Raw genomic sequence first — 14,727 nt, forward strand, 5'->3', positions numbered from 1 at the left:
TCATTAGGGAAAGGCAAATCAAAACTATAATGAAATAGCACTTTATACCACGAGGATGAATATAATTAAGAATAGAAAAAATGGGAAAATAAGAAGTATTGACTATGATGTGGAGAAATTTGTTTTCTTTTTAAGTAGTAAACTCCACTTAGCATGGGGCTCACACTCATGAGCCTGAGATCAAGAGTCACATGCTCTCACTGACTGAGCCAGCTAGGCGCCCCCAATGTAGAGAAATTTAAAACTTTTGGTGGCAGTGTAAATTGGTACGGTTACTGTGGAAAACACTTTGGTAGTTCCTTAAAAAGTTATAAGTACCAAACAACCCAGAAATTCCACTCCTAGATAGATACCAAAAGAATTGAAAAGAAATATTCATAAAAGTACTTGTGCACAGATGTTCATAGCAGTAATATTCACAGTAGTCAAAAGGTAGAAGCAATCCAAGTGTCCATTGACAGATGAATGGATAAACATTTGGTATATCCATAGAATGGAAGATTTTTCAGCCATAAAATGGAATGGATTACTGAGATACGGTACTATATGGGTAAACCTCAAAAATTTTATAAAAAATTAAATAAGCCAGACATAAAAGATCACATTGAATGATTCCACTTATGTGAAATATCTAGAGTAGGGAAATCTATAGTGATAGGAAGGAGAATAGTGGTTGGCTAGGTCTGGGAGTTGGAGGATATGGGGTGGTAGGTCTTGAGAGTGATTACTTAATGAGAACACCCAATTGGGGGAATGAAAACTTTGGAACTAGAGAGATGTGGCAGTTGCGTAACATTGTAAATACTAAATGCCATTGAATTGTACTTTAAAATGGTGTATTTTATGTGAATTTCCCTTCAGAAATAATTTAAGTGAATTCTATATCCAGCAAAGAAAGCTATTACTGAAAAATATAGGCAAAATAGACAGAGACATTCCCAGAATAGCAAACACAGAGAATTTGTTGTTAGCAGACATGAAATACTGCTTTACATGAAATACTAAAGGAAGTCCTTCAAGCTGAAAGGATATGGTTCCAGATGGTAACTTGAAGGAAAAGCACTGTAAAAGTTAATTACAGGAGTAAATATAGAAGGCTGTAAATAAATTTTTCTCTTATATTAGTTCAACTGAATTAAAAGACACATGTGTGACACAGTAATTATAAAACTGCATTATTGGGCTTTTAAGATAAATATGTAGGAGCCCCTGGGTGGCGCAGTTGGTTAAGCGTCCGACTCTTGGTTTCAGCTTAGGTCATGAACTCAGGGTCATGAGCTCAAGCCCTGCATCAGGCTCTGAACTCAGCAAAGAGTCTGCTAAAGTTTCTCTCTCCCTTTTCTTACGCTTCTCCCCATGTGCTCTCTCTGTCTCTCAAATAAATTAGTTAATTTTAAAAAATAAATATGTAACATGATAATAGCAAAAAGAAAGAGGGGGGAATAGATTTATTTTGGAGCAAGGATTTTTTATTTTACCAGAATTAAATTAGTAATAATCTAAAATAGATTGTGATAAGATACCTTTTTTAAACAACAGAGAAATTACGATGATATGCTAGAAGATACCAGCTTTAAAGAAGATAGTAAAGGAAGAACGAAAGACAAGAGACATATAGAAAACAAATAGCAAAATGAGACATATCCAACTAAATCAATAATTACACGAAATGTGAATGGCTTGTATACTTAAAAGGCATAGCTTGTCAGACTGGATTTTTTAAAAAAGATTCAACTTTATATTGTGTAGAAGAAGCACACTTTAGATTCAAAGCCACACATAGGTTGAACATAAATGAATAGAAGGTATACTACATATGTACTAGCCTTGAGCAATCTTAGAATGAAATTAATACAGTTTGGGGCACCTGAGTGGCTTAGTCCGTTAAGTGTCAGACTCTTGGTTTCAGCTCCAGTCATGGTCTCGGGCCTGGGATCAAGCCTGGCATAGAGCTCCAGAGTGGGTTTGAGAGCCTCTCCCTCTGCCCCTCCCCCTGCTCGCGCTCTCTTGTGCTCTCTCTCTAAAATAAATAAATCTTTAAAAAAAATTTTTTTTATTCACAATAGCATCTAAAGGAATAAAATACTTGGGAATAAATATAACAAAAACTTATACACTGAAGATTATGAAATATTGCCAAGAGAAATTAAGGAAGACCTAAAAAAATAAACAGACATCCAAGTTATGGTTTGGAAGACTCAGTATTGTTGAGATGGCAGTTTTCTCCAAATTGATCTGTGGAATCAGTGCAATCTCTGTCAAAATCCAGCAGGCTTTTTTGAAGAAATTGGCAAGTTGGTTCTAAAATTTGTATGGAGATGCTGCAAAATGATGAACAGAGTAAGAGGAGTTACACTTCCTGATTTCAAAATAGTCTAAAGCTGTGATAATCAGGATAGCTATTGGTGTAAAGATAGACCTATAAAGTAATGGAACAGTATTGAGACTCTCTTAAATGTTTACATTTGTGGTCACATGGTTTTCAATAAAGATTTCAATAAAGGCAATTCAGTGGGAAAAGAATGGTCTTTTAAACAAACGGTGTTGAAACAATTGGGTATCTGCATGGTTAAAGATGAACTTGGGTCTTCATCTCCAAGCATATATGAAAAATAACTCCAAATGGATCATACACTGATATGTAAGAACTAAAACTATAAAACTTCTAGAATAAAACATAGTAGATAATCTTTATGACCTTTGGTTAGGCAGAGTTCATGTACAGGTTTTCCCTGCTATCTGAAAGTATAGCGTTCCTGTGAAACCTTTTGTAAGCTGGAACGGTACGAAGAGAAGAAGCAGTTACCACTTATCTATGTGGACAAATTTTTGAACATTCCTAGACCCAAAAAATAATGTCCCTTCAGCTTTTCTTATACCTTAGGATACATCTTGCTAATAGATGCTCCCAATAAATCAGATAAAGCACAGATGCTCACAGATACAGTTCAGAGCTGTGGTAGCTTGATACTGGGATGCTGAGCCTGGTTCTTGGGGAAGGAGCTTGGCAGTACTACTCTCGCTGCTCTAGGTTCACTCTGCCTCTCGAATGGCTCACTGTAAAACCCTGAACACTGTTATTGCTTTTTACCTTTTTTCACAAAAGTGAAAATCCTCTTCAGATATCTTTTGGTTATCAGTTAAAAAACAGTATTGGTGTATTAGTTAAAAACAGCTACAACTATAGGTCTTTCATAAAAGCAAAGTGGCATAACACAGTCTTTCAAAAAGTAGAGAATACTTGTATGTGACATCAAAAGCATGATCCATTTTTTTTAAAAAAGGTAAATTGAACTTAATCAAAATTAGGAACATTTGTCCTTCGGAAGATACCATCAAGAAGTACAAGACACAACCCACAGAATTGGAGAAAATATTTGCAGATCATAGAGTCCGTAAAGGGCCTGTATATATACAAAGTCCTTAAATACATAAAGAACAGTTAAATCTCAATGGTGAGAAAACCCAAGTAAATGGACAAGTCATTTGAATTTATATTTCATGAAACAAGTCATTTGGGTAACATGAAAAGATGCTCATTAACATTAGTAATTACGGAAAAGCAAATTGAAACCATGATATACCAGCTGGCTAAAGTTAAAAATATAGACAACAACAAGTGATAGTAAACTATGGACACACTGGAACCCTCGTACATTGCTGGTGGGAATGTAAAATGGTATAGCCACTTTGGAAAACAATTTAGCGGTTTCTTTAAAAGTTTAAAATAAACTGCAGCACCTGGCTGGCTCAGTTGCTAGATCACGGAACTTCTGACCTCAGGGTTGTGCGTTGTGAGTTCAAGCCCTACATTGAGTGTAGAATTTACTTAAAAATTAAAAAAAAAAAAAGTCTTGGGGCGCCTGGGTGGTTCAGTTGGTTAAGTGTCTGACTCTTGGTTTTGACAGTTGGTTAAGTGTCTGACTCATGATCTCAGGGTTGTGAGATTGAGCTCAGCATTTCTGCGCTCAGCCCAGAGTCTGCTGGAGAGTCTCTCTCCCTCTCCCTTCCCCCTTCCTCTTCCCCCCGCCCCTGCTCACATGTGCGCAGGCTCTCTCAAATAAATAAAATCTTTTTTTAAAAAAATTAAAAAGTATAGAAACAGGGGCGCCTGGGTGGCACAGCGGTTAAGCGTCTGCCTTCGGCTCGGAGTGATCCCAGCGTTATGGGATCGAGCCCCACATCAGGCTCCTCTGCTATGAGCCTGCTTCTTCCTCTCCCACTCCCCTTGCTTGTGTTCCCTCTCTCACTGGCTGTCTCTATCTCTGTCAAATAAATAAATAACAAATCTTAAAAAAAAAAACGTATAAAAACATACACCTCAGCACTTCTCCATGTTAGATTCTATACATAAGAAATGAAAACCTATTTCAACCAAGACTTATATTTGAATAATTATAGAAGCATTATTCATAATAGTAAAAATATTGTAGCAATCTAGATGCTTGTCAGCCAGGAATGAATAAACAAGGCAGTTCGTAAACTGGAATACTGTTCAGCAGCATAAAAGGAATGAACCACTGGTACATGCTACAACATGGATGGGCTTCAAAAATATGCAGGATAAAGGAAGCTAGATGCAAAAGATGACATGTTTTATGTTTCCATCTTTGTAGATCTCCAGAAAATCTGTAGAAACAGAAAGTCAGTTAGTGGTTGCTTGAGGTTGGGTATAAGCAAGTGGATGGATTGCAAACAGGCGTGAGAGATAATTTTGGGGTGATGGCAATTCATCAACAGTGTGGTGATGGTTGCACAGCCTTACAGATTTACTGAAAATTATTGAATGTACGCTTAAAACTGGTGAATTTTATGGTATGTGAATTATACCATTTAAAGCTGTTAAAAAATACTAGATACAGATAAAATTGCATGGTGGTGAAAACTCAGTAATTACAACTTTTCTTTAACAAGAAATTTAATGTAGCTCATATCCCTTAGAATAAATGGGCTATAAGCTGAGTCTCCAAACTTTTGTTTCTTCAGATGTTTTAATGAAGTCATTTGTTGTAATGATAATCAGTCTGTGACTGTGCTGATGTCATTTGTATCTAATTACCAAATTTAGGGTCACATTCAATTTATTAAGCATTTTTATTTTTAAAAAAATTTTGGCAAAGCGCTCTACCGTAGAGATACAAAGTGTTAAAAATCATGGAAACCTGCTGGGAATTTATAATCAGTAGAGTCTTACCAGATCCCTGCAGTACAAATAACATTCTTTGGTTCACCAATTTCTAGGCACTGTGTCGGTTGCTGACTACACAGTGGTGAACTAAATAGACGAGGCGCTTTCCTCTCCGATCGTGAAGTCTTATAAGGAGTCCTACAGCAACTCAGAACTGGCGTTCGTGGTTTCATAGGGGAAGAAACAATCCCATCCCGTTAGGGAGATTGGGAAAGCCTTCATGGCATAGATAGCGTGTCCAGTGGACATAAGTCTATTTCTGCTGATAGAATAGGCAAGTTTGGTTCTGTGGGTGCTTTAGAGAATATAGTATAAACAAAAGCACAGAGCCCGCTTGAAGAGAAGCAAATAGGTTTTTAAGTTCTATTTTGTTTTCCTCCATTGGTTGTACTTTACTATATATAGTTAAAACTTGCTTTGAAATTATAAAATGTATCATTATAAACCACAAAAGATGCTTTTGATTTTAATTGTAAATTAAAAATTAAAATTAATTTTAACTGTCCTAAATTTAGAAGTATTAAAATGTAGAAACAAAACCAAAACAAAAAAAACTTAATTTTTTTAATTGTGGAAAGACACATATAAAATTTGCCATCTTAATCATTTTTAAGTGTACAGTACACTCACAATGTTTGTGTAATCTCCAGGACTCTTCATCTTGCAAAACAAAAAATGCCTCTTAAAATATAAAATAATGTGAGTAAATTTAGCCACATGTATCAGAGACCCAAATTAAAAGTGGCTCAAATATGATACAAGTTTCTTTCTCTGTCATATAAAGTCCAAAGGCCTGGTATGTCTCTGCAGTCATCTACAGGCTTTTTCTAGTTTTCTGCTTATCTTTAAAACTGTGGCCTTCAACTTCGTGATACAAGATGGAGTTCGGTCATCCTAACCACATTTCAAGCAGCAGGAGTAAAGAAGGAGTAAGAAGGGGCACACCTTCTCTCTTTAAGGATACTCCTGAAATTGCACACATCACTTTTTCTTTCCTCCCATTGGCCAGAACTTAGTGACTTGGCTTTATCTAGCTGCAAGAGAAATAAAGTTGTCTTTCCATACAGCCATGTGCTAGCTCAAAGTTGGGAATTCTGTTACTCTAGGAGAATGGATAATTAATTTTCTCTGCCAAAGTAGTCATTAAACTTTCTTTTCTTCTATAATGCTGAATCAGATCTTTTAATTTTTGAAGTCAGGAACTATACTCCAATTGAACCAGCAGGGGTCACTGTTGAGCAAGTACGGTCTTTGTTATTTCCTTTGTTAAACCTATCTGCTACTACATTTCTCAGCAATAGAATTTATAGAAAAACAATTATAGTTTTATACAAAGCAACAATAAATGCTAGTGTATGACAAAACATGTCACTTAGATTTTTTTAAAACCCAAATATTTAAGCATGTCCTATTCCCTAGATAAATGCTTTTGCATTGTGTTTGCTTGTTCAGGGGATGGTATCCTCCCTTGAAAGAGTTAATAGAGAACAATCTGGTTGCTCTCATGTTTTTCCCATGATCACGTCCTTGTAATTGTTTGTGGATAGATTACAAAAAATATGCAATGATATATTCCTGTGTTAATATAAAACTAGATTACCTGAGAATGTCACATTTGAACAGTCACTTCCTCTACAACAATTATATCTGAAATCTTTCAAAGATTTGTTGTAATTCATTATATCCTGGATCTGATTGGTTTTGATAATCTTTATATTTTGCATGAAAAACCAAAGTTTGGATTCAGCTGAAATAGTAAAATACCTAAAACATATATTCTGTTGCTTCTAGGAAACATTTATTTTACCAGCAATGCCATGAATTGGAGCAGAAGCCATATGGGTTTCCTAGAAAACATTTAGAATTATTGTGTCTACCTCTAGGATTTCCAACCTCCATTCTTATGTTACTTCAAATAATGAAATACTCTGATTATTTTATAGAACTGTAATCGTTCCTTTCTTTTTCTTTTCTTTTTTTTTTTTTTTTAACGCGGGCTCCACACCCATCATGGAGCCCAATGTAGGGCTCAATCTCACGACCCTGAGATCAAGACCCGAGCTGAAACACCAAGTCGGATGTTTAACCAACTGAGCCACCCAGGCACCCCAGAACTGTAATTTCTTAAATCCTGAGATTTACAATCTGCTTCCTCTGGTCCGTTGGTTCTCAAACTTCAGGAAGCATTGGTGTCACCTGAAGGGCTTCTTAAAATACAGATTGCCCTTCTTTCTCTCCACCTCCTCCTCACCCCATTTTTGATACTATAGGTCTTGGGTAAGCCCAAGAATTTGCACTTCTAACAAAGTCCCACTTGATGCTGGTGCTTTTGGTCAGATGACCACAGGTTTTCAACCACTGATTTTATCCTTTCTTGGAACGTTAGAGTAGAATATATATGTGCAGAAGGGAGAAGAGGGATATGTATGTCTGGACAGATGTCCTTTAAGCCTGGTGTTTCCCAAATCCTCCCGGGACACTGTCTGTTCCTTTTTCCCTTCACTTGCATTATGCTCCTACAGACACAACACCATTCAGTCTTTTTTTTTTAATTCTTCATTTTTTTTAAGGATTTATTCATTTGAGAGAGAGCATGTGCTCACATGCACAGTGAGGGAGGGGCAGACAAGCAGACCCCACAGGGAGCCCGTGCTGGGTTTGATCCCAAGACCTAGGGATCATGACCTGAGCTGAAGTAACACCATTCAGTCTATATAGACTGATGCAAGGAAAGAAATTAGTTGTTGGGTGTGATTTCTGTTCCTTTTTATATCTAGAGTTGTAGAAGTCTCGTGAATGACGTATGGCAGGTTTATATTTTTTAACAATTTAATTACTGTATATATTCAAGGGAGCAAAAGCACCTTATGAGGTAAGATTTGTAGCATTTAACAAATATACTTTGAGTATGCAAGATAAAGAGCTTAGCATTTCTAATATATAAGTGATTGTCCTTTTGTGAATTTGAGTTGGGCAGAGTCTAGTAGATTGGGTGTTGAATGAGTCTGTTTTGTACTTAAGGTCTTTTTTTCCCCCCAGATCTTAAGCTTAATATATATGCTATCTAACTCTGAAAAGTCTCCCAGGTCTGTTTTTTATGCTTTAGTTTTCTTTGCAAGACATTGTATTTTATGTCATCAACCCTTGATTATCCAGCTTTTTAAATGGGTTATAATTCCCGCACGTGTTCTTTTCTGTAAGTGTACCCAGAGAGGAGTTACCATCGTGGCGTGGCATCTTAGAAACCGTATCATTTGAGAAGAACTTAAACTTGTTTAGGAGGAAATATGATGGCTTCATTTTGAAAGACTGTCTTATAGAAGAAGGATATGATTTTTTAATAGCTTCCACTAATGGGTAGAAATTATAGGGAAGCAGATTACTCTTTGATGTCATATAATTTCCTAAAACATGTCATTGTCAGTCAACAGCATTACTTTTATTATAAGATTTCTGTTGCACTGCAACTTGATAGATAGGCCACCTTTCCATCACTAAGTCCTTTTGCTTCTTCAAAAGTCCTTTTCTCCATTTTCTTTTTTTAATTTTCACCAACCCTGTAATCTCAGAAACCTGCGTCATCTTTTACTTGAACTATAATTTCAGTGTATTCTTAGCTTATGTCCTTACTTCCAACCCAGAGTTTAATTTCTTTAGGTTTCTCTTCTCTATGGGATTATTTCAAATTTCTAGCCTGATGTACAAGTTTCCTTCATGACCAAACCCTACTATCCACATAACAGTTCAATTTATTAAGTTCCTACCATGTCTCAGGCTCTGTGCTCAGTCCTGGAAATATGTTGGCGAATATGAAAGCCATGGTCCCTGCCCTCACAGAGCTTTCCATTTAGCTGGAGGGTAGGTTGTTACAGTTATTAGAAAATATCTATTGTAATTACTCTTTGAATGTCTGAGTTTGAGGGGGAAGTACATTCTGTCCACTACTTTCCTATCCCTTTGCTTCCCTTCCATTACTTTGTCTACTTTGAATCATGAAATGCTAAGGCCTTCATGTATGACTCCATACTTTTATACATCTTATCTCCCCCTTTTTTCCTAGTTAATTAACTTCTGGCCTTCCTTTAAGACCCAGTTTAAATGTCAGGTGTGGGGCGCCTGGGTAGCGCAGTCGTTAAAGCGTCTGCCTTCGGCTCAGGGCGTGATCCCGGCGTACCGGGATCGAGTCCCACATCAGGCTCCTCCGCTGTGAGCCTGCTTCTTCCTCTCCCACTCCCCCTGCTGTGTTCCCTCTCTCTCTGGCTGTCTCTCTGTCACAGAAATAAATAAAATCTTTAAAAAAAAAAAAAAAAAAAAAAAAATAAATGTCAGGTGTGGGCAGAATTCGTTATTTCTTCCTTTGTTCTCATATACCAGTTGTCATTTATCTGTAATAATAAAGTATTTACTTGTTTGTGTTCGTTGTAGAGGACGAGCTCCTGAAGTACAGAGAGAACATCTTTTCTTTGTATCTCATTGCCTGTAAGAGTGCCTGACTTGAGAGGGTGTTCAGCCAGTGTTCGTTGCATAAAGTCAAGAGGCATCTCTGTAATACATAATAGCAGGGACTGAACATTTTTCCCTCGGCTTCAATGACATGTGTGTTTGCTGTTTTTGCTCTGCTTTTTATTGAGTGTAGGTATTTGTTTTTTTATGTAAATTACTATAGAAGCCTATAGTCTTGATCTCCTTTATGGAAGAAATGGTGACTGTTTAAAAGTCCCCGTTGTGTTCTATTTGATTAATTTGTTAAATGATCACTTGTGTGCATCAAGAATGCACGTGGTGGTGGTTATGAAGCATTAGCAGTTTTCTGCATTTGTATAAAACTCAGAATGTCCCCTATCCTAGGTTTCTGAGCGCCACCTTGAACAAGTAAATGTGACTTAGATTTGGAGAATCAATTTTATCTTAATGGCATTTTTAAATAGTCACTGTGCAGTGATGTGATTTTAAGCAAATAAATCTTCTACGATGCCGTTTCCTTACAAGAAAGTGAAGATTAAGGATAGTATGAAGATTCAGTACATTACTACATGAAAAACACTTAAAACGATACCTGCCACATAATGTCATCCTTCTGATTGCTGTTAATTTTTTCTGAAGACAAGGAACAAATTAAATGTCTCAAAGATGTTTTTCAGCCTAGAGTCCCTAAAAATATGACTTTGTCTTATAATCCCCACTATACTTATTCACCTCTCTTTAGAGGATTGCCTCTAAACTTTGAGTTGAATGTAATAAAATGTTAAGTAACACTAAATGATTTTGTTTTTGCAGATGTTCTCAAATAGTGATGAAGCTGTAATCAATAAAAAACTTCCCAAAGAACTCCTATTACGGTAAGTCTGAATGCTAATTTTAGTTTGGTTGTGTGTGTGTATGTGTATATTTGCCTATTTAAAAATTTTTAGGCTTATTGCTAATTTTTTTCGTGTATGTATAGGAACTGGATTATCTGAATTTGTAAATTTATTGATTCTTTTGTTAAACAGTCTTGATTCTGTATTTTCTAGATATGAATCAAAATTTTAAATGTTTAATTTAAAAACAGTTTTCTCCTACCTGATTTGTACCTATAAGTGATTTTGTTTACTAGTTTTCCCTTGTTCTATTCTTGTATATAATGTGAAAGAGATAATATATTTTATTTTATTATAATGCTGATTTTTTTTGAAGTGATTCTAATCCATCCCTTCGCCCCACTTCCCATTCCCAATATCAAATATGTCCATGAAGTGACTTGTATTTGCGACAAGATATCATATATATTGAGGCACTGTATGGAAGAGTCACAGCCCTTTACTTTAAGGGTGAAAAGGTAGGGACACATGACTGGCTCAGTTGGTGGAGCAGAAGGCTCTTGATGTCAGAGTTGTAAGTCCAAGCCCCATGTTGGGTATACTTAAAAATAATATCTTAAAAAAAAAAAAAGATAAAAAGGTAAAAGTTATTTGAAGCTCTTTCTTGTATTACAGTTACAGTTTTATCCTCCTCATTTTTAACATGTAGAAATTACATTTGGGATCACCCACAACATAAAACCCACAGGCCCCAATTATATACATCTGACCTAGGAATTGCCTAGGAAAATACTAGGGGAGTTATTTTCAGTGCCCATAATTTTTTAAAAGATTCTATTTATTTATTTATTTATTTGAGAGCAAGTGGCAAGTGAGCGAGAGCACAAGTTGGGGGAGAGGCAGAGGGACAAGCAGACTCCCCACTGAGCACAGAGCGCAATGCGGGGCTCGATCCTAGGACCCTGAGATCATGACCTGAGTCAAAGTCAGATGCTTAACTGACTGAGCCACCCAGGCGCCCCTGTTTGGGCACTTAATCAGTGCTATTCTTTGTTCACTGATGTAGAATATCATGACATAGAATGAAAGATACATTCTCTTATGCAAATGTTAGAAGCTAACAGGTTCTACTGAGGGACATCTGCCTCTTGCTCTTAGCAGCTACTGCCCCAGCCCATAACCAGCCCAATCCTCTGCTCAAGGTGGAAAAATAATCTCACACTAGTGCTGGTGAAGACGAGTATTCCTGGTATTTCTTAAGGATTTGCACATCTGAGTCCTTCACTATATTGCAAGTACCTTGCAAGCAGGGACTTTTCTTACAAATCTTTATGTAATACTTATACTTTGGAGATACTAAGAAAAAAATAACAGAATTGAACTTGGAATGGATTGTTTTCACGGAAGCAATGCTTTAGTACATGCTGTTGACTGTAGTTGAAATAATATAAGGTACCCAGGGCTATTGGAGAATGTATCCTGGATATATTGAATATCCTTCAAATGTCAGCAAAATTTTAGCCATCTTAAGGAGAAATATTCTTAAATGGGTTATGTTCTTTAGTGTTAGTATAAACTGATTACACTAAGACATACTTCAGTTTTTTTTTTTTTTATAATGGCATTAATTTGTTCTATAGCAGTTTACCTAAAGACTCAGTAAGTAAGATTCAGGGAAATTATTTGATTCTTTGGTAATTAGCTGCACCCTGTTATGGTTTACATTTTTATATTTTATTAGAGTTTTTCTCCATGGAAGACAGACATAAAGGCCACATACTGTATAATTCCACTTACATGAAATATCCAGGATAGGCAGATCCATGGAGATAGGGGTCGACAAGGGCTGTGGGGAGGGGTGATAGGGAGTGACAGCTAATGGGTATGCGATTTCTTTTGGGAGTGATGGAATGTTCTGAAATTAATGATTATGGCTGCACAACATTGTGAATATACTAAAAATTACTGAATTGTGTACTTTAAAAGAATAAACATGGGGGGCGCCTGGGTGGCACAGCGGTTGAGCGTCTGCCTTCGGCTCAGGGCGTGATGCCAGCGTTCTGGGATCGAGCCCCACATCAGGCTCCTCGGCTGGGAGCCTGCTTCTTCCTCTCCCACTTCCCCTGCTTGTGTTCCCTCTCTCGCTGGCTGTCTCTATCTCTGTCAAATAAATAAAATCTTAAAAAAAAAAAAAAAAGAATAAACATGGAATGTGAATTCCTTCATATATATATATATATATATATATATATATAATTTGTATATATTTTTAATTTATAATAATTTTTTCAATAATACAGTTGTAATAAAATATACAATTATAAGTAAATTTTTATGTATTAATTAATTTAAAATAAAAAATGCAAGGGCACTTAGATGGCTCAGTCGTTAAGCATCTGCCTTCGGCTCAGGTCATGATTGGGATCAAGCCCCACATCGGGCTCTGTGCTAGGTGGGAAGGCTGCTTCTCCCTCTCCCTCTCCCTCTCCCCCTGCTTGTGTTCCCTGTCTCGCTGTCTCTCTCTCTCTGTCAAATAAGTAAATAAAATCTTAAATATATATATATATATATGTATATATATATATATATATATATATACACACACACACATACATATACATGATAGAGTAAGAAATTGTATACATTTAGCTCTTTTTGGATTTACTAGTACCCATGGGAAATAAAGAAAATAGGAAGAAATACAAGACCTCTCAGACACTGAAATGAAGAGCTTTGGGGCCAAAACATCATATAGCCTAGTGGGTATCCTCTAGATTGGCAGCCTTTAGGTCAGGTTTCCAACCAGCCTCAGTCAGACACCAACTTGATGTCATTACCTGCTGGTTGATGTGGTAAGAACTTTAGAAAAGAGCTGTGTATGGCAGATGTTGAGGTTTAGCAGTATGTCCAGATAATTGTACTCTTGTACATTCTCTCTTGGTGTAAATGTTCTATATTAAGGTAGTTGAAGTCTTATGAGTTAGCAATATTTCATGCATATCTTAATCTAGTATATGTGTAAATCAGTATGTCAGCTATAAACTCTGGATTCCATTTTATTTTTATTTATTAATTTAATTTGTCTCCAGAGTACTTGAGATGGCTTGGATCAAGAGCAAGAATAATAAATACAAATAAACTATGAGGACCATGTCAAATACTTTTTAAAGTAGAAAACCAAAGCCATAAAGGAAATGCATGTACCCTTGTAAGAACTTACACAGTTGCTATAGATGGGTCTCACATTTAGCTTTAAATTTCTTGGTAGCATAAATGAAATAATATTCTTAACAGCAAAGAAGAAATATATATATTATACCATAAAGTCAGCTCTTTCTAGCACTACTTTCTAAGAGAAATTTCTCAAATGAGAGTCTACTTACACTTTGTCGATAAAGTTCTGTAGCAGATTCTGTCACAGATTTCATATGGTCACGTCTTGTAGCACCTTTGTAATAGTTAAAAACAAAATAATAACACGTAAAAATGAATGCATGCTTTCTGACAGTCCAGTTGATCCAAGGTTGCTTTTGGCTGCAAGTAATAGAAACTCTGAGATAGGCTTAAACAGTAAGGGAGGTTGTTTCATACAAAAGGAAATACAAAGATCAGGCTGCCTGCATCCCACGGTTAATTGATTTAGGAGATCCACAATGTCATCAGCAATTTTCTGTCTGTTCTGCTAGAAACAGCATCAGCTTGGTCCTAAAAGCCCTTTTCTTCATGGGCACGGGATGGATGCCAGCAAATATTGGATCAGCATGTGTTTTTGTTCACTCTGAGGGGAGAGATACGTGGCCATTTATGCTCCAATAAAGCCTCTTCTCAGATCTCATTAGCCCAAATTGGCTTAGGCCTGAACCAATCACTGTGACAGGTTTAGACACTAACTGGGCTGAAGTGGATGTTGGAGAGTCAATTACAGTGCCTGCCACAGATAGAATATAGCATACTTTAAGGAATCATGAATGTCCTTCAGTCTTCTATAAATCTCATTTATCTTAGCTGGGATTTTCTTAAAATTAGGGTAGTGCAAGGATTATATTTCTTTCCAGGTCCTGGAGTCAAAATATCCTTAGTTGTGGACTGATGACTGATTCCTGTACTTCAAACCAGGTGAACAAGTAGATTTGTCATCCTTTGATGGGAAATAAAGGGCCTAACCATTACTTCACCCCGATAAAGCACTACCCTACTTTTGCATTGAGTTTTATTTCCTCAAGAGAAAATTATAAACTG

The 14,727-nt window shown here is 36.4% G+C and overlaps 1 protein-coding gene across 4 annotated transcripts in view; it reads left to right on the forward strand.

Annotated features, from left to right (window-relative positions):
* Positions 1 to 14,727, forward strand: part of FBXL20 (F-box and leucine rich repeat protein 20) — an 88,849-nt gene that overhangs the window by 33,354 nt on the left and 40,768 nt on the right. For 3 of the 4 annotated variants that reach the window (XM_026512966.4, XM_026512967.4, XM_044389270.3), the window contains one exon: positions 10,466 to 10,527. In XM_026512966.4, coding sequence (XP_026368751.1) covers positions 10,466 to 10,527 — 62 coding nt within the window. Of the gene's footprint in view, positions 1 to 5,824; positions 9,294 to 9,517; positions 10,528 to 14,727 lie in introns of those variants that run through there. The other variant, XM_048224422.2, reaches the window with a different exon arrangement.

The sequence above is a fragment of the Ursus arctos genome, unplaced genomic scaffold, assembly GCF_023065955.2.
Source record: "Ursus arctos isolate Adak ecotype North America unplaced genomic scaffold, UrsArc2.0 scaffold_24, whole genome shotgun sequence".
NCBI classification, from domain to species: domain Eukaryota; kingdom Metazoa; phylum Chordata; class Mammalia; order Carnivora; family Ursidae; genus Ursus; species Ursus arctos.